Source organism: Molothrus aeneus, chromosome 6 (assembly GCF_037042795.1).
Source record: "Molothrus aeneus isolate 106 chromosome 6, BPBGC_Maene_1.0, whole genome shotgun sequence".
Taxonomy (NCBI): domain Eukaryota; kingdom Metazoa; phylum Chordata; class Aves; order Passeriformes; family Icteridae; genus Molothrus; species Molothrus aeneus.
Window position 1 is genome coordinate 23563541 of NC_089651.1, and position 27062 is coordinate 23590602.

Here is a 27062-nt window from a genome sequence, read left to right on the forward strand (position 1 = left end):
ATACATCAGTCAGTGCCAAAAATTAGCAGAGAGTTATCTTTCATGCTTCTAAAAATCTTGTAATCCAACTTTTAGTTACTGTGCTTTGAGGATCATTTTTCATTCACTTAGAGTTAGGATGAGTCAAATTAAGAAGACATTTTATTTCTAAAATTGTACTGGAAGGATTTACTTCCTATAGGAAATACTGTAATACTCACTAAATTAGACTTGGATCATTCCACCTGCATCCATTTTGAAGTTTCAGGATGGAAGCTGTTGAAGGCAGCTCTCAGAAGACTAGAGCACCCAACACTGACACAATTAAGGTTCCTTCTTGCTGAGGTAGAAACTCAGGACTTCTCTGCTTGGTACTGATGATGTTTGGCACTGCTGATCTGGAATTAAAAAGAGATTAAAGACATTTTCACTCATCAGACTTGCAGACTTGATATTCAAGAAAAGTAGAGTAATAATTCCTCTCGTCATAAAAATATCTTTATCACAAACACAGCTTCAAAAGCAGAACTGATCCTTCTCTGACACTGTAATTTGAAGGAGAAGGATCATTTCCTCTTGCAGGAAAACTGAGATAACTGAAAAGAGCCAACTGATGAGTTAATTGTGGAGATGCTTAGGATATCACAAAAGCCATTTCAAGCTTACCAAAAAGCTTTCTAAGATCTATGAGACATATTTTTCCATTTCCCTAGCAAGTCTTGCATAAAATCTTATTAGATGCTGGAGAAATAATACAAAGTAAGCCTTCAAACAAACAACAAGAACCTTTAAATGAGCTATTTGAGTGTGTGCATTACTTCAAAATGCTAATTTAGAGCAACTACTTATACTTGAATTAAAGAATTTGCATTTTACACTGGTTTTGACCACAAGAAATATGGAAATTGAAGATTCTGAGAAAGTTATCTTGAGGGAATAGTAGGATTAGCAAAAAAATATTTTTAAAAGCAATATTGAATATACTTTAACAAGAAGGTTTAAAATTTTATCTTCAAAGCTGAAAACTTTTTCTCTTCCTCTTGTTAATGCTTTGAAATACTGTTTCTAAAAATATTCGCTCCCCATCTGTTTCTGGTTAGGTTTTTCATCTGTGGCATAAAGAGTGAATAATCATATGTTGCAGCTGTGAAAGAGACCAAATGATGATGCTTCTCTGCCAGAGTACTGTTTGTCTGCCACACAATCCAACTGCTCAGGACACTAGGCAGTCTAGGCAAGCTGAATTATTGCCATTCAGCTGCTCATGCAAGCACAGAAGCTCTTTGGCTGTTTTAGACAAAAATACCAACATGAATATGACTAAATCACGGGTTCTGCAAAATTACAGAGGAGTTGCTTTCTCTGAAGGTGGCCAAGTACTAGACAGGCAGATGGGATCAAAAAAGGTCGGGGGGGTTATTATTTGGAGAGATGACCCATGATTAGGACAAGTTCATTGGAACATTTTGCAGCCCACTGCTCTTAGAGATCATTAATCCTCTTTCAAAGCAAATGTTCATACTCTAACTGGATAGTCAACTTATATTTGGCCCTTGCAGCCTGCTTTAAAAATCAGCTTTATTAGCCACTGAGTGGTTCTTAATCAATTATTGTGGAAAGATTATTCAGGAAACTATCAGTGAGCTAAATTCAAAATACTAAACTGCACTTACAATATATTAGACTCCCACTAGCAGTACATCAGAGGCATCAAAGTTAGAAAAATTGCATTGGCTATACAGATAATATGCTTATAACAATTTACAGTGGTAGCATGTATTTTTAAATTCTACTCAGTCAAAGAGAGTTTTAGACATTTCTAGATGTAAGCTACTACTCACCTGAACCAGACAGAACTGCAGATGAAGATGTTATTATTTATTTTCTGCCTGAAAGCCCACATTTATTGAGTCCTCCAAACTTCCTAAAAAACGCATGTACACAGATCCCAATATATCTGATGGAGGTTTTTGGTCTCCTCCTTCATGAAGTTTTATCTCTATACCCTCATTTCAAGATTCATACACTGACAGAGTCTTACAATCCATGTTTGTCTTCACTTGTGAATTCAACTTAGGCTTAGGCTTAGGCTCTGTACATTGCCAGGTTTCTTTTCCTCAGTAAGCCTTTTGCCTTAGTTTATTTGTATCACATAATCTCTTTGACTTCCTTCCATTTCTTTCTATTTTTTTCCTCCCTTATTTAGATCTCCACACAACAAAATTCCCTTCATTATCATCGAGCTTAATTCAAACTATATTGACAGCTTCATAACTAGTACATACATCACATGACAGTTCAATTCAGTGTATTTTTAGTGTTATTCAAAATTTTCCCTGTACCATAGCTGCACATTGTAAATTCATAGAAAAGACTTTATTGCTGATGACAACAGAATGAGCAGTTTTCCTCTGAGAATGCCATGAACAGTATGTTCTCAATGGAAATCCCCCACTTGTGTATTTAAAATGTATGGATTACAGATAGAAAAGACTATGGTATGACACAGACTGTGGTACCAATGCCAAGATTTTGCATTTATTTCTAATTTATTTTGTGGGTTACCTTGCTATCTTGCCACCTTTTCTTCTTCTAAGAAACACTCAAATGAGATTTACATAATTTTGCATACCCATATACTTAAAACACTAAACATGTAGTGCCTGTAATAAAAATGCTACTGTTATGAACCCACTTACATATTACAGTTAAGTAGATGAAGAGCTTGCTCTTTAAAGAAACTGTGACAGTAGCTAAAACTTCACCAATTTCACCTTTCTTCTTTAAAAAATTTGCACATTGCAATTCAGTTGGCTCAGCTGAGCCTGTGCTATTAGAGAGGTCTGTATATAAACCAAATAATCAGTCCTATTCCAAGAGCTGGGGAATGTGAATGTCCTCCAGAGAGCATGGAAACAGCAGTAGGCTGAGATATTCTTTCTCATTTCCTCGCTCACAACTCACCCCTGTCTGCCTTAGCTGAGCACCTCACATCAGCACACAGAGGAACCTGGGTTGGAAGGGATGTTTGGAGGTCACCCCATCCAACCCCCTACTCAAAGCAGGCCTATTAGATCAGGTTTTTCAGGGCAACTTTCTTTCCATTCTGTGTTTCTTTCCATTCTCTCCACTCATCCAGCCACATCCTCCTTCATGCCTTTGGTTCCCCACAGTGTTACTTTTTGCTGCTGAGGAGTCAAAGCAGTACGTGAGAATGAGCAGAGCAGTCTATGGACAGCAGGGGAATGAGGATGTGGTGGAGCAGATAAGGGTTAGCAGGAGGTGGAGGAGGAGAAAGAAGGGTGGGAGGAGGTCTTGGGGAGACCAAGGTTATGCAAAGGATTGGGGAAGCGGCTTTGTGGTAGGAAGGAATGCAGTTTCTGTGCCTTAAGGGCTCCCTCTGAGCTTCTGTTTTAACTCCCCAGCAGCAGAGCAGCAGTGCTTTAGGTATAAGGAGCCCTTTGACCACTGGTGCCTTTGTGCAGAATGCTTCGATTCCTCTGCCTTATGCAAAGTGAAGAATGTTTGGGTGCTGAGCTGGGCATTTGCCTATACAAATCAGTTTGGGTTCTTTTAGATTTACCGACGTTTCTGAGTTTTGGGTGTCTGCTTTCAGAAACATAATTTTAGATTTCTTCTCTAGATATTCCCTCTTCCCTTTTTTCCCACTCACCCACACTGTGCTTTCCTTTCTCTGCTAACCTGAGCTATCAATTTCCAGCTCTTTGGTCAGCTTTTCTCCATACCTAGATTCAGCCAGTAGATGCCTCCATATTTAGTAGATTCCAACTGCTTTATTCTCAATGTCCCTTTTCAACTTTTGCCCAGCTAGTTCATTGCTTCCTCTCAGGCCAACTTTTCTCACAAATGCCTCCAGTCAGTTTCTCTTTATGTGAATGGCTCTCAGTTCCAAATTATTTGTTCAGCCATTTATAGTTTTTCCATCCCACATCCTCTTACAGTTTCAGTCTTATCACCAGTTCTCTTCCCTTCGCATTTCTATTCCAGCTCCCCATCTAATATTCTTGTCCTTTGAGAATCTGTTTTAAATCCCTCCCATATTACCTAGAAAAACCAATTTTCTCCCCCCATCCACGCCCTTCAATCACACATTTTTATTTCCTACTCCCACTCAAATTGGTGTGATCCCTTCCCTCTCAGAAGTTCCAACTATTTGCCCCCCAATCCTGCTGGTTCTCCCCTTTATTTTGATATGCCTGAGGGAGATAATGTTTGGAGCACAGGACACAAAGGCTGTTTGCTTTTACTTTAGGTGTCTGGATTAAGTCCAAGTCCCACATTAGCCCTGACATAAATGCATAGAAAACTCTGCTGACCCCTGCACTGGACCTCATTGACCCAAAAAACCTTCTTCAGAGGATGAAATGTAGAAAGTTCTCACTGAGCATATGGAGACTGCACTTTTTCCCCATAGACTAGAATATGCAGCAACTCAGGTTGTTTAGCATGAAGCCAGTTAAAAGAACATCCCTTAAACAAAAGCAAGCTGCTGTCAAATATACAGAAAGAACTCAAGTATGGAGTGCAAAGGGTAGGGATACAAAATGGTTGTGCAGAGGAAAGCTCAAATAAGCATTACCCAAATCTCCTAAATCCCTATAAACTCAGGCTCTGTCATTAAGGTCAAGTGGCTTTGCACTGTACACACCAGCACTCTGTGATTCAAAAACGCAAAGGAAACAGTGAGGATTAGGTTGGATATTGGGAATAGATTCTTCACCCAGAGGGTCGGTGGGCACTAGAACAGAACTTCTAGGAAAGTCACAGTAGGAGCCTGCCAAAGTTCAAGGAATGTTTGGACAATGCCCTCAGGGACCTGGTGTGGGCACTGGAGCTGTCCTGTGCAAAGTCAGGAGCTGGATTTGATGAACCTTGTGGATCCCTTCCAGCTCAGGATATTCCATGATTCTATGAGCACTTCAGTGGATGAGTCCTGCTAGGCCTGTGCTCTGCACTGAGCCACCTCAGCTGTCCCACCATTCCCACCAGTAAATCTGCAGCCACCGAGGCAATTTTACTGCCTTGTCCTCAGAAACTGCAGAACCACTGAGGAGGTGATAATTTCATGACACAAAACAAAAGGCAGAGAAACAAATAAACAAAAATAGAGACAAGAAATTAAATGGCATGACAGAATCTACCAGGAAAAGAAGCCCAAAATAGAAAAGTAATATATAGACTTTCTGTCTGGATAGCTAAATTTGGGCAGAGTCACAAGCACCCAAATACATAGCTTTTTAATAAGAAGTTGTGTAGTCTTTTTAGAAGGAGGTGCTGTTAACTTTGGCTATAAATAATAAATCCTTGGTTTTCTCTGTATAAGCCATGGTGCAGTTATCCAAAATTGCGCAGCATGTCACGGCAGGGCACCAATTTCTGTCATTTTTGAACTTGATTTTGAATTATGTGGTGAAAGACACTGTCTGAAGCACAGAGCAATAATTTCAGAGTAATTCTTCTGACAAGGAAGAATTTTCCCTCTCACTCACTTTTTAAGCACAGGCCCTGAGACATGTATTACATGTTGCGTCACTGTTCTTGTACATTAGTTTCATTTGAATACAGGAGAAACTTCACACACTTGCTAAACAATTATCTAGTGTTGCAGTGCACTAGAAAGCAGTTATCACAATCAACTGTATAGTTTTGGGTCAGGGTAGCCCTTGAAATTATACATTTCATTTGCATAGCAGTTTTGTTATTAAAAGTAGTCAAATAATATAATGTAATGTAATGTAATATAATATAGAAAATGCTAGAAAAAGTTTACTATTACAACAATGCTGCCACCTGGTAACCTAATGAGTAATAGCAGACAAAACATTCATTTTTCCCAGTCTTGAACATAGCAATATATTTGAAATATTACTTTAAATAACACTAAAAGTCACAAAATCTGCAAATTTTTTATTGGGTTAGGATCATTTCCCTGCATCAGGTTAAATCCTCATAGCTGTGTTTCATTGTGGGGAAGAAGTGAGACCCAAGCCCTTTGAAAGGTTTCAAGGCAAAGCAAACAGCCAAAATTTCCTGACTCCCAGTGAAATATCTCAGGCACAGGATAGTAGCCAAACACATATCATGGTAACTTGTGCTTCACTAGAAACCAGGCAATGGAAAATAAACACAGGCGACATCCTGCCCATCTTCCTCACTCATCCAGTAAAAATTGCTTCAAGGGAAGGGGAGGAGGTGCTTCGCCCCAAATCAGGAGAAGTATCAGCAGTGATTCTTGCATGATCACGTTTGTGCTATCAGCCTACTGAGAGAGTCAGATGTGAAAGACAGAGTACAGTGACTGATGACCTGCTTGCACACTGGTCTATTCTGAACTCCATGCCAAAAGATTAAATCATTTAAAAATGAGGTTTTTTACAGGAGAGTAAAGCTGGGGAGGGAAATGAAAACCACACCTTTTTTCTTTTTTTTTTTTAATTATTTTGTCAATACTAGTGGTGGCTAAAATATGCTCAATGTTTGGCCTCCAGAGTTTTTCTGGTAAAGCTTAAAACTCAAAATTGATAAACCATCATGATAATAAAAAATTACTGTCCACAGTTACTATTTTGCCATATATGAATATGCTAAATAATATGCATATGAATATGCTAAATCTTAATATATATATATATTTGACATATATGAATTTTGCTAAATATAGGAATAAATAAGAAGCAATGATTGGAGCATGAAATGGCCATACAAGAATTATTTTCTAGTGAGATTTTCCCTCAGATTTTTTCTATATGATTAAGCAAAATTGAAACTTCTAGTGGCATAAAACAGAACCTTGTAACTATTTTTAAAATGATAGTTAAAAGAAGAAGAAAAATTTTGCTAGTTATCAAGAAACGTATGCTGTGGATCAAGTGGGTGGATGGGGAGGGAGGACTAAAACTATTTAAGTAGTGTCATGCTTTCTACTTGTGACTGCAAATGTCAGTATTGTGTAAGTGTCTCTGCAAAAGAAAGTTCTTTCCTTAAAGTTCACAGTTAGTTCTACAAATACAATCTTTGGTTGAAGAGCTAAAAAAGAAACAAGAAAACCAGTTTGTGAGGGGTTGTTCAGCTCTGACCCAATTATGGCAAAAAAAAACCTGAAATAAGTGGTAAGAATATAAGCAAATGCACACTTAAAGTAAGCAGGAACCAGCACACAGGAGATGTAACTATCAGATCTAGCTTGCTGCATGTGCTGTAAACATGGCAGTGTTGGAATTCTCCATGCAGTACATGCCCGGAGCCAGAAACGCTCTGCACGCATGTGCAGCATCACATTGTGCTCTGGTTTATACCAACAGATCAGTGGTAGCCAGCCTTGGGTGGCCTGAGCTCCCTGGCTCCTGGAACCTGGCTATATTTATCCCAGCTGATGTAGCCTGTCAAGTGCCCTGCTGCTGATAAGGTGCCGTAGCCGACAACAGGGGGGGATCAAGGGGGAGGAGCAGGATGGGGGCTTCCACCCCGTGGGGCTTTAGGGGGTCTCAAAAGCCCTGCAGTCCCATTCCTGTGTGACTCACACCCTGCTTTCTAGATACAGCTGGGAGCTCCACCAGAAACAAAGGGAAGATGCCAGAGCCGGTGAAGAAAACAGGTAAGGATCATAACTGACAGACAAAACTAGGAACAGCTTGACAGGAAAATGTGAGTAGATTATGTATGCTAGAGAAATGAGATGCCTCACAGGCAAAAATAAATAGACAGGGAAAAAAATTTATTAAGTTATAAATGTAAGAGATATTGAGTGATCTTGAAGAGAAATCACTAACTGCTTTCATAACCCTCAGCCACAGAATTTTCTCAAGAGACTTTGGATGAGGAAAAAATAGAGGTGAAACACATTTAATTCTCACTTGCGCTTAATTTCTCATTTCCTTTCCTAGTCACCTTTAGGACTCTGAAAAAAAAATAAATAAAGGCTTGTAGTCTCTCTCTTAGACAGCTAAATAGTACAAATCTCTCCTGCTTTTATTTTGGGTTTGGGCTTTTTTCCCCTTGACAATTTGTAGAAGTATTATTGGCAAAATTTGATGGTATTTATTGTGAATGAAATCTCTGTGAAAATGAAAGCAAATAGAACCTGTTCAGAGTTTATTCTTTCTGTTTCTTTTAACCACTGACTATAGAATTCTAGGAAAAAAAGGCAACATTGTACTGTGAAGAATACATGGCAATTTCTTTTCCCTTGCCCTCTTTCATCCTTTCCCCTTGAGCCAGAAGATAACTAGTCCTTTTCAGGAAGCCAAGGTCACAGAGCCACAGAGAAAAATGCCAGGAAACTATTTCAAATTTATTAATGTTTTAATTAAAAATCTTCCAATAAGGAATCACTCAGATGCTGCCCACATAGAGGAGGCCTAGAATGGGGTGCAAGGTGCAATGAATTTGGTGTTTGTAGGAGGAAGAGAGCCTGGGAAGAAAAGGAAGAGGCAGCTAACTTCAGGACACCTGCAGAGGAAGATGCCTCAGGAGCACTTTGCATCCACAAGTTTGGAAAAAAAAGCTGACAAAAGCTGAATTTATGATTGTTTGAGAAGTGTGAACATGCTCAATAGTCAGGCCTGGAGAAACTTGTACTAAATCTGGGATTCTCCACTTTCAAGCTGTCACTTCATTGATGCCAGTGAACATCCAGAATCACCACTACCTGAATGTACAGTACAAGGTGCACGTGTTTTTAGTAATGTGCAGTTTCCAGAGTCAGCCAGTGCCAGCTGTGGAGACTTATTAATAATGACCTTTGTGCTTTGCAAAGGCCTGAGCAGGCATTGGTGTTTGGCCACTGACACAATCTCCTATTGTTACAATAACAAAAGGAGAACTTGCTAAGAACCTTCATTTGACCAAACTACTTGAAATCAGCCACTACCAGAGGCAGACCAATTACACGCCCAGAGACTCCCCCTTTACAACCTGCCAAGCATCAAAGCATGGTTAACTCCAACAAGATTCTTTGTGTTCCCTCTGTGTGATAACCCTAAAGCAACAGTGGTGTCAGCAATCCTTACACAGTATTACAAATATAACATCATTTCATATTCATAAGGGTGCCTTTTCTAATGAAAGTAGATTTGTATATAAAAAAGAAATATATATTAGATCCTGTAATTATAGACAAAAACTTGAAAATATAAGCTGCAAAGTTTCAGTCATCACCTCAAAAATGAGAAAATTATACTCATATTCTGGTTTTAAAGGCATATGATTTTTAAGTTTTATTTAAATGTTTAATTGTTGCGAATGCAGACAAAAAGAAATACAACAGAGTAGGCAAAATTTGACAGTGACACCTTGGCATTATGACTTCTGATTTCTAATTGTTTAACTGCCTTTAAATTAACATTTCCATTCTCCGTGGGGGAGAGGCAATGTCTCTGTTTGTGAAGATGCCCACTTTTGCTGGCTAATGGCGAAGAGAAATTCTATCCCAACTTATTTCTCCAGAGAAATCTAACAGGTGTCTAACATCACTAGTCCTACACAGTTCTTATGAACAAACCAGACCAAACACTGGGATTATCACAGCAGGGGGAGGAAAAGCTCTTGTTACACACTCTGACCGAGACAGAACCAGTCACATGCCCCACAACTTTTAGAGAGGATCTTCTCAGTCTCCCAGGAGACACTAATCCCTTTGGTTTTCTATTTCATGTTGTTTATACAGTTCAAGCCATTTCAAGATGGGATAATGCTGAGCACCATCTCAGGAGGGCCAAATAACCATTGGGCAATTCATACTTGGATAAATCACAATTCCTGCCCCTCACACACCATATAGCTAGATTACTGAAGAGCCCAAAGAAGTCCCTAGTCTGTACTACTGAAATTTGTGCATCTGGTGTATTGGCTAAAGAAAATTCTTCATGTCAAAGAATGATCAGAGATATTCTGCTTATATCTGCTGTTTTAACAGGGCTTTTAACATGTAAAAAGAAACAAACAACAACAACGAAAAAACACCCAAAAAAAACAAATAAACAAAAAAACGCCACCCACCAAAGCCCCCCCAAAAATCCCACCAAAACCCAAAAATAATTTAATAAACCATCAAATTAAAATGGTGTGGTGAAGTAGATTTTCCAACAGACATTCTTTCATTTTCAACTGCCCAACTAAAATACTTCAGGACAAAGCACTTCCCTACTTATTTCAAGAATGCCAAAAGAACTGTCTTAGCATTCTAAAAAATCTACACCATCCAAAAGAGAAACAGAATTTGTAAGACCTGTTAGATTTTAGTGTTAGAGTAAACCATCAAACTTTGAAAAGCACACTTCTTGCAGGATTCTGTGGCAGAAATTTTATGTTCTTCTCCCTTTGATTTAAACATTTCATAGTGTATCTTTGTTCAAAAGCTCACTATTTGGAAAATTTTTATCATTTTTTTGTTCTGAAAATTCAGAAATGTTTAAAAAACCCAACCATTTCCCTAAAAATATTTTATGACATTAGGAGGAAATAGTTGACTTTTTAAATACCAAATTTAGTAGATAAATGGGACTTAATGGGAAGTGTGTGCTTTATTATAGCTGGGAAAGGAGAAGTCTATATTACTCACCTTCTCTGAAAATCAGTCAGCTTTTACTCACATATTTTGTAGATTGGGGAGTCTAGATTTTGCAGTTCTGATTAGGAAATTTCATCAAGAATTTACAAATAACTTGTAAGTACACAGAGGCTTCAATAATAATAATAATAATAATAATAATAATAATAATAATAGTAGTAGTCGTTGCATAATTAAGAGTAAACCACATAATTTTAGTTTGAATATGAGATCATTCTTTCACATTTGCAAGCACCTAGCAGAACAAAGTACTGCAACAAACTTCTATGCACTGCAGGAATGCAGAAAAAACCATAAATTCATACAGACAGTTTCCTCTTGTGCAAGTTAAGATTCAAACCAAGCTGAACATTATTATCCCCCTTTTACAGCAAGTGTGATGGATGCATAGAGAGAGAGGTGACTGATTAGTGAAACTATTCCTCGCCTGTTGCTCATGCTGCAGGAATTTGCAATCTCAGCTGCTGAAGTAGGCAAGGAATGATAAGATTGAGTCTTTCAATAGCTTCTGGATCATGGAATGATTAAGCTTGTAATTGCAAGAAGCCACTTAGGTCCTGACTGAGGAACGTGCAGCATCTTTATATAGTTCCTCAGAAAGGAATTTACAAGCTCCATTACTGAAGTCTGCTTATCCTCAGTTGGGCTTTTAACTCAATGGAAGAGCAAATGATATAGAAGCAAAACTAGATGCCAAGTGCAAGCAAAGATCAATTTTCAACATGACATCTTAACAAATTAAAGAATTCCAAAAGCTAACACTGCTTTTGTAATATTATTTAAATATATTGACCAATACATATTTTAACACCAAATACAGATAATGTGCAATAAGATAACTCAGCTTTGTGGGAGAAACCTGTGATTATTTTGTCTAATTTCACTCATCACAAATTTCTGTTGTAGTTTCTAGCAGCTGCATTCAACCAGATACATTAGATTCTCCTCAATAATTTATACCTTTAACAGGTTTTATTACAGAAAGGCAGAAATATAATCTGAAAATGTCATCTAACACATATTCTCCTCTACCACTCTGTGTAGAAAACATATTTCTTGCTCACTTTCATTTCAGTTGGTTCACACATACTTTGAAATTCTAGTATTTCAGGAATAGGTTTTCAGCTGATGCTTGTGACTCTAAGCCAGATTATTTAGGGAATGTTGCTGGCAAATGAAATTATTTTGGTAATTTGAACATTATTATACTATATACCTTACCCCCATTTTTTCTGACAATAACGAAATAAGAATGGCTTTTCTAGGTTCTAATACTCATTTTTATTCTTATTAGAGATACAACAGTACTTAGCAGCTACCTACTAACAATTTAATGCTGTACAAAGACAACAGAAAAACATTCTCTGCCTGAAAACACTCATAAAATAAAAGCCCAGTAAATAGATCGATAGCTCAACAAGGGAGCAAAGGAAACAATTATTAGTGCAATAGATAGAAACCCTGGTGGTAGCTTAGCCATTTCTTGGGGTTTGCATAGGAGAGTATGAAAAAGACTTGAATCATAGTAGTAAACTTGTTTGATGATGGATGTTAGAAGGATATTGCTTCAAAGCAGGTCAGAAAGTAAAGGAGAAAGCATGAAGGTGCTAGTATCAAGATTTAATAAATGGCAGCAGAATGAAGGCAGAATACTAATTCTGTTATTTTATTTAGGTGACTATTACAGAAAATTAGTTTTGGAACTCAAATTATTTTATTCTAGTTTAATTTGGCGCAAAGCAAATGTATTTTTTTTTCTTCATCCTCGTGATTGAAAGACCTACCAGTAAATTTTAAAAATGCAATCTGATCACAGATGTCAAACAGAGGTTTTTATTACTGACCAGTTAAGCTGAAACTTGTGTAACATATACAGTGTATGGCTCATGTTACATCTTCAGGTGTTTCAAGAGTTTTAGAGGATACAAGTTCTGGTAGCTTCAGCCTTAACCACCAAAAAGTTTCTGCAAGATAACTGCAGACCACATACAGCTGTTTCCTCTTCTGCCTGGGGTAAAATCTGCTGGTTTATGTTACTCAGAAATTATGTGAGTGTGTTTGCATTATGGAAGCTAGAAGTGACTAGGAAGGCCTGGGTTATGAGAGGTGAAGTGTTGAAAAATGGGTTCGTGCAAAGTGGCCCTAGGCTCATTTTCTTTTATTAGCTTCACATCCCTCTTCTCTCCCTTCATTAAATCCCCACAGCAACACCAACTCTATCCCCAATAAACATACAGAGCACCATTCAACACTTTCTGTCTTCATCAGCCCTGGTAACTCACGTGGCTCTCTGATCTCTCCAGAAGTGCCATGGTGTGTTAGTGCTAATGTGACTTTTCTCTCCCCCTGTGTGGCTGGGTTAGAACATACCAGGAATCAGAGAGTTAACACAGTGAGCAGCAGAGGACATCAGGTGCCCCAGGCCTATGGCTCCTAACTCATGGGCACCTGGAGCCTGGATAAACACAGGACAGCGGCTGAGATCTGTCAGTGGCTGACAGACACATTCCACAGCATCACACAAGACGTGTCACAGTCGCTGGGTTTTCCACAGCCTCATGGTGATGGTCATATTCAAGAGTGTTTAGAGTATGGGATGAATATATAGAACTCAGAGGGGTGTATCTGGGTAGAAGCGAAACATTGTAATGAGAGAGAGATTGTGAGATGGGGAATGTGTTTCTGATAAAAGCAGGCAGAAGTGTGGTTCTCAGGACAGACCAGAAGTTTTGGGTGGTGGTGTTTAGGAGTATTCCTAGTGAGGAATTACCTGAATTACATTGGTGTAACTGCATGAGAAAAAACCTCTGGTCAACTTGGATTTATTTACACGTTACTTAAAGTAGCAGCCACAATGAAGGGACGGGGAATAACTGAACTCTTTAACCTCTTAAGCAGCCCCTTTTCTTCCCCAAAAGGAAAAAATACGGTATTCTCTTCAGATGCTTCTTCAGCAATCTCTCTTCTGCAGCAAAGTAATTTCCTATAAAATCTCCAGCCCTACATCTTTAGTTTTCCTTTGCAAAAAGAGCAGTGAAAGGTGAAAGAAAAGCTGGATAGAGAGAAGCCACTCTGGACACTGCCCCTGACTGAATTGCAAGTACAGGAAAAATACTCATTTAAAACTTGAGTCTCCTTTACCAGTGAAAAAGTGGGTACACAGCAGCTGTTCTTGAAGGCCTCCATTCTCATGGGAGATTTTGGGCTTTTCCAATTCCAGAAATATTCACAATAATTTTAAGTTGGAACTAAAGTGTCTTTTGGCAGGAAAGATGGGAGGGAATAAAAGGAGCCTTACATATAAACTTCTGCACATGTGTTTAGATTTCCTAAAAGCCAGAAATGTTATGTAGTGGTAGAGATTTCTCACTGTGTTCTCACCAACAATTTTGTTCTTGTTGAGTCATCTACAGAGCAAATGTAAGAAACCTAATCACTTTACAGGGTGTGCAGCAGATCACAGAGTTACTTCCAAGTATGCATGTCATGAAACCCCGACACTGTAGGCTGGAACCTTTACAAATCACTTTGCTGTTAGGTAATTAATATATTTATAGATTCTTTTGTGCTTAAATAGAAGAGTGATGATAATAGCACTCAAAGACTGAAAACATGCCTCTTTGCTGCTTTGTCTGTAGAATCATAGGAGCCAGCCAGCCAGCAGTGAGTGGCTCCCAGAACTGACCTGTCTCCCCGCTGTGCAGCAGCCTGGCCACCTTCACAGGTCTTTGGAATCCTGCATGCCCAGCCTGCTGTGTACAGTAACTCTCCTGCAATTATTCAGGATACACTGCACCAATGCACACCCTGCTGTGTTATTTACAGAAGTGCAGGACGGTATCTAAAGGTGTGCAGCTGGTAACAGGCAGCACGCTGTAGGACACTACAGTACAAAGTCCTGTATTCTACAAAGTACTAAATTTTTAAGGAACTATTGCACCAGATTAGAAGAAACCTTAATTATAAACATGCAGGAACATTCCACTCCCAGGGGAAATTTTCCACACTTTTAACAGGGAAGGAAACCATGCAGAAGAATAAAACAGGAGGTTTTTCAAGGCTTTCCTAGGCTCATTGAAAACTAAAACTATGTTTTCATCAGAAATATAAAATGGGGGGGGGGGAGGAGGGGGAAGAAAAAGAAATTGAAAATATGTAATTTTGGTTTTTATATAATCAAGAAAAGCAAAATTCAATCTTTACTAAATTCTAAAAGTGTTTATAGTTCATATTTTACCTCATGCTTAAGGTTCAAATCCTTTGCAAAACAATGCAAGAAGCATGAATTGTGTTATGGCTAAAGACCAAAGGCCATCAGATTAAATCTTTGCAGATGTAACTCCGCTAAGGTCAAGTAAATTATGCAGTCTGAAGACATGCTACAGGAGCAGAGATTTTATAAAAATAATAGATGGTATTTTTAACAATATACCATTTACATGAACTTAAGCACCTGTTTGAACATGAATATAAGCTTTTTCTTTTAAAACATATTCATGCCATGTTTCTTTCATTTTTATAAAGCAGAACTAAAAGTTCAAAGCTAATTATAACCGTTGTTGTGTTGTATGGAAGAGTTCCTGAGACTGCCAGAGGAGTAGAGCCATAGACAATTTGCCACAGAGGTGACTGATAAAATTAGATGTGATGAAATGACTAGTATTTTTTAAAATGTAGTTATACAGGGGTGAGTCAATAGAAAGATGACAGAATGATGCACAAAAAAACATGCAGTGTATGAATCACAATGTTAATTGCTGGTATTTTTACACATCAACATAGCTCATAGCAATTAGCAAATGATAACAGATTTCATTAAGACAAAAAACACGAACATGAAATGAAAAACTTGATTCAAAATAAAGATGAAGAAATATAAATAAATAAATAAATCAGGTTAAAGAAATTAGTAAAACAAGTTACTTTACTAAAACCTAGTCTTGAGAGAGATTGGGATCCCCATGGATCAAAATCATGATACATTATTTGTTTACAGTTCTCTATCTGGTGTGCTACTTTGATTGCATATGAAGTAAAACATCATTTGGTTTACACTTGTTCACCCTATATATTAATAATGTCATTAATTCTCCTTATAAGCTTCCCAAGTGTTGACACATTGAGGAAATATTTTAATCTACACCTTGAAAGTAATTGTTGTAGAGTGTCATGTAGGCAAGTACTTCAACTTTTAATTCTGAGGTAAACTTCTGAATACAAACAACAATTTATATCCTTATAGCTGGAATGAAATTATAATACAAACAACAATTTATATCCTTATAGCTGGAATGAAAGGGTCATCATAGGAATGTGAATTCCTTTCCACTAAAGCCTTCATCAGTCAAAACAGAAGGACTAAAGATGAACCATTAATTCCTTGCAGTCTATTAGGACACACTAACTGCAGTGTTGCTGAAGAACAGATCCTGATCCTCTGTAACAACTGTATTAAGCAGCTGTTAGGACAAAATTAATAATTCTAGATGAAAGTGCATGGCAAATTAATGTAGACAGCTAAATATGTAAGAATATATTCCATGCCATCTTGTCGTCAACCAAAACATTCACTTATGAAAAACCAGAGCTCAATATGGGGAAAAAGAAAGAGGAAGACAGAAAGTGAGGCGATTTTGCTCTCCATTTCACTTTATTTCATGACAACGTGGAGGAGCTAAGACATCCCAGTGAGAGACAAAACCTGATAAACTCAAAGGCAATTCCACAGCTTCTCTGGGGAAAGTGTTGTAATTTATAACTTGCATGGGCAGATGGGAGAGAAAGGAGACAGCTGCTGCAGCCACAACAGCTGACTACACCAGATATGCCACAATGGCAAAACAGATTTTAGTGAGCCCTCTCTCTTTTTTTAGTTTCTGCATTTACCAAGAAGCCAAAGACAACAGAGGTGACAGCCGGAAACACAGCTGTGTTTGAAGCAGAGACAGAAAAATCTGGCATCAAGGTGAAATGGCAGCGAGCTGGCACAGAAATTACTGAAAGTGAAAAATATGTCATCAAGACAGAAGGCAACAAGCATTCACTGACAATCAATAATGTAGGAAAAGAAGATGATGTGACATATGCTGTAATAGCTGGAAGTTCCAAGGTCAAATTTGAACTCAAGGTCAAGGAACCAGGTACATAATTTCCTATGCAATTTCCTCTGGTTTAATCAGTATTTCCAGTCCCACATGCAACCTTCACAGATAAAGCCCATGGAAATTATCCTATTTTAACACTGTAAAATTTCTCTACCAGCAATACATCTGTTTTGCCCAACTATTTGAAGCTGCAAATTCCTATTAAGCTGAGGAATACATTTCCAGTGGCTAAGACACTCTTTCCAGGTGTCAGAAGTCCACAGAGAAGAGATCATAAGGGAAATGTCAATGTACATCTTCAGAATTCTGTCAAGCTTTTACACTTAACTACTGAAAAGCAAAGCAATCTAAACTAACCCTCACCCTGAACTAAACTGAGATGCCTGATCTTAAGACTGGAATTTTCTTATAATTATTTAATTTAAATACAAAACTGTAGCAATTGACAAAACACAAGTAATACTGTAGTGTTTCTAGAAGCTCATACATTCCCCAAAATTGTCTCAAAATCTCCTGCTACCAAAAATGCGTATTTCAAGAGGAGCTGGAATATGAAGAGTAACCTTTGTATTATTGTGTACCTCCCATTATTACTACCTTTGTACACATTAAAAGACCAGTTATGTGGAAGTTTCAAAAACTTTCCCAGGCTTTTCCTGGGAATAAATTTAAAGAGTCAAACTCCCTGGAATTTTCTCATGAAAAAGTATCTGAAGATGCTTAGGATAGATGAAATCACTCATTTTTTGAAACATTTTGACCTTCCAGATCCCTTTTTCCCCTCCAAAATTGTATCCATTTACCACTTCTGGTGTTTGACTTTTTGCTTTTCAACATGGTGAAAAGCCTCAAACTCAGATTGCTTATATCACTTCCTTTTCTTTGCTATCACTGCTTGTTCTAGCAACATGATGGGACCTTGTGACACCTTCTGGTCAGCTGAAAACAAATGGAGGAAAATTTAACATGCTTCAAGATGTCCTGTTCCATATGCAAAGACAGGGCATGACAGATTATGTGTAAGGGAAAATCCTGGTATGGATTAGGACAACTTGACAGCTGTCAGAGCATGCAGAAATATGGTCCTGCTGACTATCTCATCCTGAAAGCAAACTGGGCCATATTGTACTCATCATATTTTCCTCATTGCCTTTCAGGTTAGTTCCATGCAGAGGCTGCTATAGGCAGAATACTTGCAAATAATGCTATGGAGCATAATGGAGTATGTAATGTCACAGAGTAACTGGATTGTCCATTATTATTTGGAAGCAGCTCCACTACCTACAGAGAAAAAATATCTTCCTGCAACTGATCTATTTCAAGAAATTCTACCTCCCTCCATCTGCTCCAGTTGCTCACTCCTACTCCATTTTCAGACAATTCTGTCTTCTCCATTGTGCCAAATGCATTTGCCTAAATTTGTCTCTGAGGTCATGGTTTAATTGAGAGGATACAAACTTCCATAAGCCAGGGATTATTACATTATGGATGGATTTTTAAAATACTTTCTCCACATTGCTTACTAGCACTGTCTAGAGCTTTTTCCAAGCTGCCCACAACAATAGGCTTTGTAACATTACATTCCAACAGCATCATTAAACAAAATCTCCTGAATAAGCAAACTGTTTACAAATATATTAATTACATCATTTTTCATTACTTTTTCTGTTTAGAAATTGACATCTTTGTGTTTGTTTGTCCATCTGCTTTGGTAGTTACTTTAGTTTACTGACGTTTGCAACAAATAACAGCATTATTCATCACCTGATAAGTTTCTACACATCAAGACTATAGAATTTTAAAAACCAGGCATTAGTTTTTTCTGAGCTCATCAGAAGAAAAAGCCTCATCATCCAGCTTCAGTGAGCCCCTTCTGCTTCCAGCACATCCTCTAAGCTCTAGGAAACAACAGCTAATTTCTCTGCATTTCCTAAAATATATTAAAGGCTGTTCTTTTGCAAAATTTCTTCAAAAAGAAAGAGGAAATAGAATTTCTCTAATCTTGGCTTACATTCATTTCCAGAAAAGAGTGAGGCAGTCACTCCTGCAGAAGCTGCTCCAGCCCCAGCTGCCTCAGAGTCACCTGCTCCGCCAGCAGAAGGCAGCCAAAACACAGAAGGTAATAGAGAATTAACATTGACATCAAGTCTGGTTTATTAGCAGAAGGGAAGAACATCCACAGGGACTCCTTAATGTGAGATAGAGACAGTAGGTGAAAACAGATCATAAAGAATAAGGAATCTCAGAGGCAGAAGAAATCTACTGAGAAATTTTTAAAATATTTAAGTAGTTCATATATAGTCTGATGCCAAAAAAAAAATCTAAATAGTAATTATGATATTTATTTCAGTTTTATCTGCTGAGACACACCCAGAAGAACCTCTGGACCCCATTGGGCTCTTTGTGGCACGACCACAGGATGGAGAAGTTACTGTTGGTGAGTGCACGTTGGCCAAGTGAAGTTTGTAAACTGCACCTGTTGCTTGACTATCATTAGCTCTTAAGTACAGGGTGACAGCAGTGATACAACAGATAAACATAATTCATAATCTTACTTTAACCTACTTCTCCAACAAGGTGGAAACATCACATTCACTGCCAAAGTAGCAGGTGAGAGCCTGCTGAAGAAGCCATCAGTGAAATGGTTCAAAGGAAAGTGGATGGACCTGGGAAGCAAAGTGGGGAAACATCTCCAGCTACATGACAGTTATGATCGAAATACCAAGGTACAATTGGCAGAATAGAGTTCTCAGTCTTCTAGGTACTAATCTTTAATCTGAGGAAAATAGAAACTAAAATAGGACTGGTTTGATGTTAAGGTAGCCAAAGCAACACACAAGGCTATTCTTATCCACAGAAGTCTGTGTTTTGACCACACAGACAAGAGACAAACTCTACATACTCTTGCAAACCTTATCTGTGGTGAAATGAGAAAACATCTGGAGGACTGGGGGAGTAGTTTTGCACTTTCTACTGCAGGATTCCCTTCATCTTCCTTCAAGAAACTTGGTATATTTAAGAGAAAACAATCAGACAGCTATTTAAGCATAGTCTATCTTGGTCTTAATAGGTCAATCATTCTGCTATTAGTGCTGGAATTCATTACTTTCTTGCATTGTCTAGACTGCTTTAAGAAGCTGAGTAAGACACATTATTTACCAGAAATTTGTCCTAAGGTACCTGAGGAGGAACACGAGTCTGTACCACGACTTTTTTCCTTGCGGTACATGAATCACTACCACCCTCTCCTGGAGGGAACTGGACAGACTGGCTCACATGAGCCACTCCTTTCCCTGAATTTTGGCATCTTCTGCAAACGTTCTGGGAAGAGGCTAAAACTGCTTAATGAAAGCATTATTCCTGTTTCCAGTGCACGTGGAATTAGTGTATGCCCCAGCACAGTTTGCTAATACACCTTTTTATCCTCAAGAATACCTGTACTGACAGCACTCATCAACTGTTTCTACTGAATTGGGGATTATGGATAATTTTTTGTTACAGTAATGAGTTGGACACTCACGAGGTTCTTAGTTCTAAAAGGAACACACAGACACAGTTCATCCTTTGTCTATTTCTCTCCATGTATTCCCTCTCTCAGGTTTCACCATTTCATTTTCTAACTTAATTATTGTATCATTGGTGTCTCTTCTAGGTGTACACCTTTGAAATGGAAATCATAGAAGCAAACATGACTTTTGCAGGAGGGTACAGATGTGAGGTGACTACCAAGGACAAGTTTGATAGCTCTAATTTCAGCCTGACAGTCAATGGTAAGGTGAATTCCTTCCATCTCTTTTTTTTTCTTCCTGCCCCTGTATTTTTTTTCCCTGTGCACCAACAATTCTTTCTGGTACATTATGATCACTAGACAAGCACAAATCTGAAGTATAGACCTGAAGATCTAGAGAGGAGAATGGGATTGAGATCATTAGAAATACCACTTGGTTGTCACTCTGGTCAGAACTGTGATGCTCTTAAAGAAAGCACACACAAAGATGTAAAACTGCCCACCTTTTCTCTGGCTTTATTCTGATTTCAGATTAATTCTTTCATCAAGTTCAATTTCACTAGAATAGAAGATAAGTTCATTCTTATTTTGGCAAAAGTTCAGTACTAAAAATGGATATTTGAAAAAGATAGATTTAGACATGTGACACTATTGTCAATTCCTTTGTCCTTCCTATATAAAAAAATTCAACTCATCCAGAAGCACCTTGTGAGATAAAATTGCTTTAAGAGCAGATGACTCATTTTACTTAATGAGTGGTGCCACCCTCACAAGTGCTATACTGAAAAGTTTATAAAAATTAAAAAGGAAGTACATTTCAACATCAATTTGGCCTTGACTCTGGAAAAGTTTAAGTAAAAGAGTATAAGCATGGACTGACTGAAAGAACTGAATGTTTGGACCATTTCTGGTTTCAGCAATTCTATTGAAGGGGCTGCAATATTAACTTCTGTCCAGCTACCACTGAACCTAATGACAAAGGTTTATTAAGTTATTTGATCAGCAGTGTTAATTTTTGTAGTTTCAATAGATAGGACTCATAAGACTTAGGAGCAGCAACTGAGAACCATTTTGCTCCCAGCAGTAGCAGCATACCAATTTATACCAACAATGTAATAAAATTCTCTCCATACAACATCCTCAATTAGGTTTCTGTACCTCTCTACATAGTTCCAGGAATTATCTCTGCTGTCAGAGGATAGATTATAATTTATTATTAATAATAGTATTCAGTTGATGTCCAGTCATATTCTCATTAGGTTTTAAATACTCTGTGAAGAAACTATTGAAATTTAAATTTTGCAGCAGGAGAACTGACAAGCAAGAGATAAGATAGTCCATCAGGCTCCAGGTTATTATGAAACATGAGACAGAAATAAGTTATCAAAAAACCACTGGATGTTGAAAGCTAATTAGTGAAGGTTACATGCTTAAAGATGATGTGTTAATCTTTCAATATGCAATTAATCACAATTTACAATATAAGAATTTCTTTCTAAAAATGTCAGCAAAGGAAAACTTTTAAAAATAGCAGCTTATTTTTACATTTTGTTGACTTGCTTTCCCATTTCTCTTCATTACTTTTTGTCACATCAGAAGCACCTGTAAGTGGAGACTTGGACATCCGAGCTGCCTTCCGCCGCACGTGAGTATGCACAGCAGAAACCTGTCTAGATCAGGCTACGCATCCTTGTGGAATTCATCACTTTCCCAGATAAATCTAGCTAAAAGCAAAGCTGTTGGACAAACAAACACAAAGATAGAGATGTCTACTAAGAATATATTTCTTCTATTAAAATACTATACAACTCCTGGAAATCACCTAAGAGAGTTTGGACTTTGTACTAGTGTAATAATCATGCTTGCCTTCAATTAGGCAATCCATAATGTGTATAATTGCAACAAGAACTTCAGCACCTTTTTTCCAGGCCTGTAAAGAGCATTCCAGATATAGACCAACAGAGATGGAAAAGATACTGTGTGATGTTGGTCTTGATTTTGTCTGGCTTACATGTATCTTGGTACAAACATTTGCATTTGCCAAACAAGGAGAGTGGAGTTTGGTGTGAGCTCTGTAAGCAGCATATGACTGATAACATTCCTGCAAGCATTTTGATTGTATCTGTTTTCATGTTCTATACCTATATTAGTTGAATGAAGACAATGACGCTGTGAGTGGTGAAAACTCAGGTATATGTAGTCTTTGGTGTTGAAAAGGCCAATCTTCCCCCATCTTTAATACTTTCTGATGTCTCTCCTAATGGAATAATATTCCCTTCTATTAGTAAGATTCACAAAATTGGTTGGATTTTTTCTAGTGTTAGACATTAATATGTGCTCCCTTTTTCCTTCATGCAATAATAAATAAGTTTCTATTTTAGTTTTTATATGTATTTTTGAAAAGTTACTAGACCAAGAATATTTTGACATCTATTTCTCTAAAGGACACAAATCATCTGTGGCAACTCTGAGTATTTCTCTATAAGTCCTATTTTTATATGAGAATTTTTCTAAGATTTATCACAAAGAATTAAACAAGGCTAGTAGAATTTGTCTACAGTTGTAGAGTCCATCTGTAGGTAGCTCACCAGCCTCACTGTAAAATGGGGGCCACTCAGTGCCTAAGTGCATTGTGTTATTTCACTGCAGTGAGAATTTCTCCTCTTTTTAGCACAATTAAAAGAATTACAAATCAGTTCGAAGGGAGTGCAGTGTGAGCAGCTTCAGGCTGTTCAGATTGTCAGTTTCTCCTGTAAGAATGAAGCCAGATTTTGAACTGAACTGTTTAAATCTGAAGCTTTGTCTTTGATACCCTCGCTCAGGAGCCTAGCAGGAGGGGGGAGACGGATGACTTCAGCCTTTCTCAGGTAGTCACTGACTGTGTCAGCAGACAAAGTTGAGTCTTACAATGAACTGTCTCTCTCTGCTTAGGAAAAAAAAAAACAAAAAAACAAAAAAACCAAAAAAAACAGGCCCAAAGAATTACGATGCAGCTTAAATTTCAAATAAATCACTGTTTATAATGTGTAGTATTTATATGAGATTAATACATATGAATATGAAATAATGTAAGACAAAAAAAAAAGAAAAATTAAAAAGATAAAACATAATATAAAAGGATAGATAAAAACAGATAAATAAAGAAAAGAGTAGCTTGGTAGTTCAGTGAGAGGCAGATTCATCTAGAGAAAACATGCATGTGTTTGGCAAGTGACATCTTCTCACCCTTATCAGAAGAAAAAAAGCAACTTTAAATTATATGCATGTCTGCCCTCTCTGTTTTACATGTTTTCCTCTCTACTGAGCACATTTTGACTAAAATTGCTGTTGCTCACAGAACTGTATCAACACAACTGAAAATCTGTTGTTTCCTGGCACACTCCTTATCATATCATCGTTAAATTTTTCACTCCATGCCTTTTGCTCCTAATGTTTTCTACTATAGCAAGAACTGGAGTTCTGAGATTAGATTTGACTATATGCATGTTAAAGCAATTATTAGGGTCTTATTCTTCAAAAAAGCTAAACCTTGATTGCTGGTCTTTCCTGAAACTTTAACTACCACTTGTGAAACAATAAGGTGAATAGTTATTCTGCTAGCTGTAGACCTGTTTTACTGAATATTTGATCACAGGAAATCCTTTCCAAATTTGGGATTACCACAGTTATTTTTATGTACATTTTATGCCTGCAAACACAGAAATTCTTGTGAAAGTAGGGCCAAAACCACACTTCTCTGTTTGAGCTTTATACCTAGGAAATTATCCTTTCCAGTACTGTACTATTCTGAAAGTAATCCAAGATGTAAAGCCAGTATTTTCTTAAAGAAAAGATCTCTTCTCACAGCATATTTCAAATTACACCAACTCTCAATTGTTCTTTAACCTTATATTGTCCAGCAGCACAAGAACTTTGTACTTTATCTGTTTCATTTTTTTAATAGTACTGTTAAAATGCCCATCATTTTTCTGTTGAGGCTGTTTTCTTATTTCTAAAAATTCTTGTTCCTGCAATACTGAGTTTTCCCAACACTTCGATTTACATTCTGTAGATGGACTGTTTTTTTCTGAAGCAACTAGGACTGTGTGTGGACAGAGGCAGCATTATGGTCTACAACTACCACCAGTACAACTGGAACGAAAAAATTCTGCTTATGAAACAATAATTAAATGCAAGGTGTTGCTTCTGGAAGAATATTAATGCTGTGAGGTGGAGTCACCAGATTCTTTCACTCAAGACAACAGAGATGTTAAAGAGCAGCTGGTCATTGATGATAGTAGACTGGCTGAGATGAAGAAAATACATTTGGGCTTTCTAAATCCTGTCTGAATGCAAAGAAGACCTTTTTTTAGGAATTAAATCTAAAGAAGTGATTGTAGTGACTTTATGCTGTTTCCAGAGTAGGTCAGTATTACAAATGTTCAGAAGCACAGCTAAAACCCACTGGATTCAGAACACCAAAAATAACATTGTGCATTCCATCTGAGTTTACCATGTGCAATGGGCAGAACTACACATCAAAAAACTCCTGCCTGGTGCTTCTTGTTTTCCCAGACCAACTCCCCACAACATTGCTTGTCATGATGCTTGTTGAGCAAAGGTATATTGAACTGAAAGACAGATCACAGAATTCCTCCTTCAGCTCTCCCAGGCACAGATGATGTGACACTTTTTTTTCAGTGTAATGAATTCTGGTAACACAAACAGCCTCAAGAAAAAATTACAGCTGGGATAATGCTAAGGATAAAACCAGTGATTTTAGAATGTGAGGCATTCCACACAAAGCTTGATTAAATAGTGCCCCAACTGTAAACAATATCCACACCCCTGAAAGACAGAGGAAAGAGGGAAGCTTCTGCAACACCTCTGTGATAATGAATACATTCCAAATCAATATGATGACCAAATTAATACCCTGTACAACTTCATGCACAATCGGCGCAGAAAAAATACAACTTCATTACATTTATTTTTAAACCTAAATGCAAATTAATATGAACACAGAGCCTATTTAAGTCACTTTCCACGTCAATGCACATTCTAATTAATTATAAACCCATCTACTACTCCTCTACAAAAATATGTCATCTATATTATGTTATAGTCTCACAAGCTATTCTCATTTCCTTCTGAAACTAATTATGGCTTTTTATTACTGTACAGTACTGAAGGACATGATGATGGGGCAGAGTTTAATTTCAGCTCCCTACTGAAAAAAAGGTGAGTAAAAAAATCCATAGACTTAGAGAAATAAGGCTTCTGTTGAACAACTCTGAAATACCAGAACTGGAATAAGTGAAAGTTTCACAAACTTAGAATCCTTGTCATTTTCCTAAAGCAGCTCTAAATGGAAAAAGCATGACAGGTAATTATGGCTACTTCCTGAAATACACAGCATTTGCTGCATTTCTGCTAGGTTTATACAGGAGAAAAAAAAAAAAAGAGGAAAAAAAAATCTTTCCCAAGATAGAAAAGGCCTGGACTCAGGTAATTACATGTTTCCAGCAGCTCTTTTCATGGGGGGATTAAAAATACCTATTTATAATGCTGCCTTATTAAGAACCAAGATTTTTTATTAGATAGTTAATGTAACTATTACACTGTTCAACTATTATTATCTATTATATAGATATTCTTTGTTGCATAAATATGACAAATATGTTTTACTCTTCCAGTTGTAATTTGTATTTCTTTCTGTTACTTTCACTTTCACTATTTTTTTTGCTGTAATTTCTTCTCTAATTCCCATCTTTCCTTGATGTCTCTGTTTTTATAACCTGTTTACTTATGCTCTTCTCTTTTTACCAAACTCTTAATCTCAATGTTTTGGATTCCACTGTTGCCAACAGAGAGTAAGATTTCTATTTAATTGTATTATAAATGCATGGGTCAGACTGAATATAAGAACCCTTTGGTTTGAAATAATGCATGCATCTTTGTCTTCTTTATTGTAGAACTTGACAAAAATTGTATATCATGAAAGAAAACTATTGACTGCTAATTTCTGAGACAGAAATTCTTTTAAACAGTTTTACAGTTAAAATTAAGACAATTTCATACAATCAATGTATTTCTCTGAATGTCATTTGGCTTTTACCATCACTTTCTTTCATGCAACCAGTTCTAAAATTCCCTTAAATTTCCAGATTTTCTCAATAACCTGCTGCTTTGTATTCCTGTTTTCACAGTATTTAGAATTAGAAAAATAATTTACATAATATTGTTGCCTACCAAATAGGTGATGAAGTTTTGCTTGCTTCTTTCTGTTCACTGACCACTCACTCTGTCTTTCCAGCACCTGAAACTACTATAAAAACTATCACTTAGATTCATGTTTTGCAAGTCTAGCCTTTCTTACTTTAAGTTTTCACAATCAGCTACTTGGATGAGTGTTGTCGTGAATCTGTGTTCTGTCTCTGCTCAGGCAGTGGTATCACTATTTATAAAAAGTATTTTATCCTCACAAAGAGTACAGGATCGTGCTGACATATGAAGTAACTTCCTACAGAAGGCAATAAAGCCACAGTAGGCTCAGGTTAACTCAACCAAACTTCAGTGGTGCAAACAAGGCCACATGCTGCACAAACCCCTGTGTTACACTCCATGCAGGGCACCTGTCTATAGGTGAATCCTGGCTTTGCAGTAACACCTAAAGCAGAACACTTCAGGGGGACAGACAGATCAGACAGAAAAGACACCTATCAACCTTTCTATAGCTGACATTGATAACTAAGTTTCTTGTTCCAGCATGAACACAAATTGTTGTAAACACACTCTGGTTTCCATAGAAGATGTAAGGCATAAAGCAATTGCATATCTTCTTTATAAAATTTTAAATAAATGAAAACCAGCATGAAAATATTTGCATAATTTCATACAGGAT

At 37.3% G+C, this 27062-nt stretch overlaps 1 protein-coding gene across 1 annotated transcript in view; it reads left to right on the plus strand.

The window, feature by feature from the left end:
• Nucleotides 1–7569: 7569 nt before the first annotated feature.
• Nucleotides 7570–27062, plus strand: part of MYBPC3 (myosin binding protein C3) — a 59271-nt gene continuing 39778 nt past the window's right edge. Inside the window, exons 1-10 of the mRNA XM_066552532.1 lie at nt 7570–7594; nt 16441–16707; nt 18695–18790; nt 19022–19108; nt 19249–19397; nt 20324–20441; nt 21776–21824; nt 23002–23046; nt 25343–25399; nt 26029–26031. Coding sequence (XP_066408629.1) covers nt 7570–7594; nt 16441–16707; nt 18695–18790; nt 19022–19108; nt 19249–19397; nt 20324–20441; nt 21776–21824; nt 23002–23046; nt 25343–25399; nt 26029–26031 — 896 coding nt within the window. The remainder of the gene's footprint in view (nt 7595–16440; nt 16708–18694; nt 18791–19021; nt 19109–19248; nt 19398–20323; nt 20442–21775; nt 21825–23001; nt 23047–25342; nt 25400–26028; nt 26032–27062) is intronic.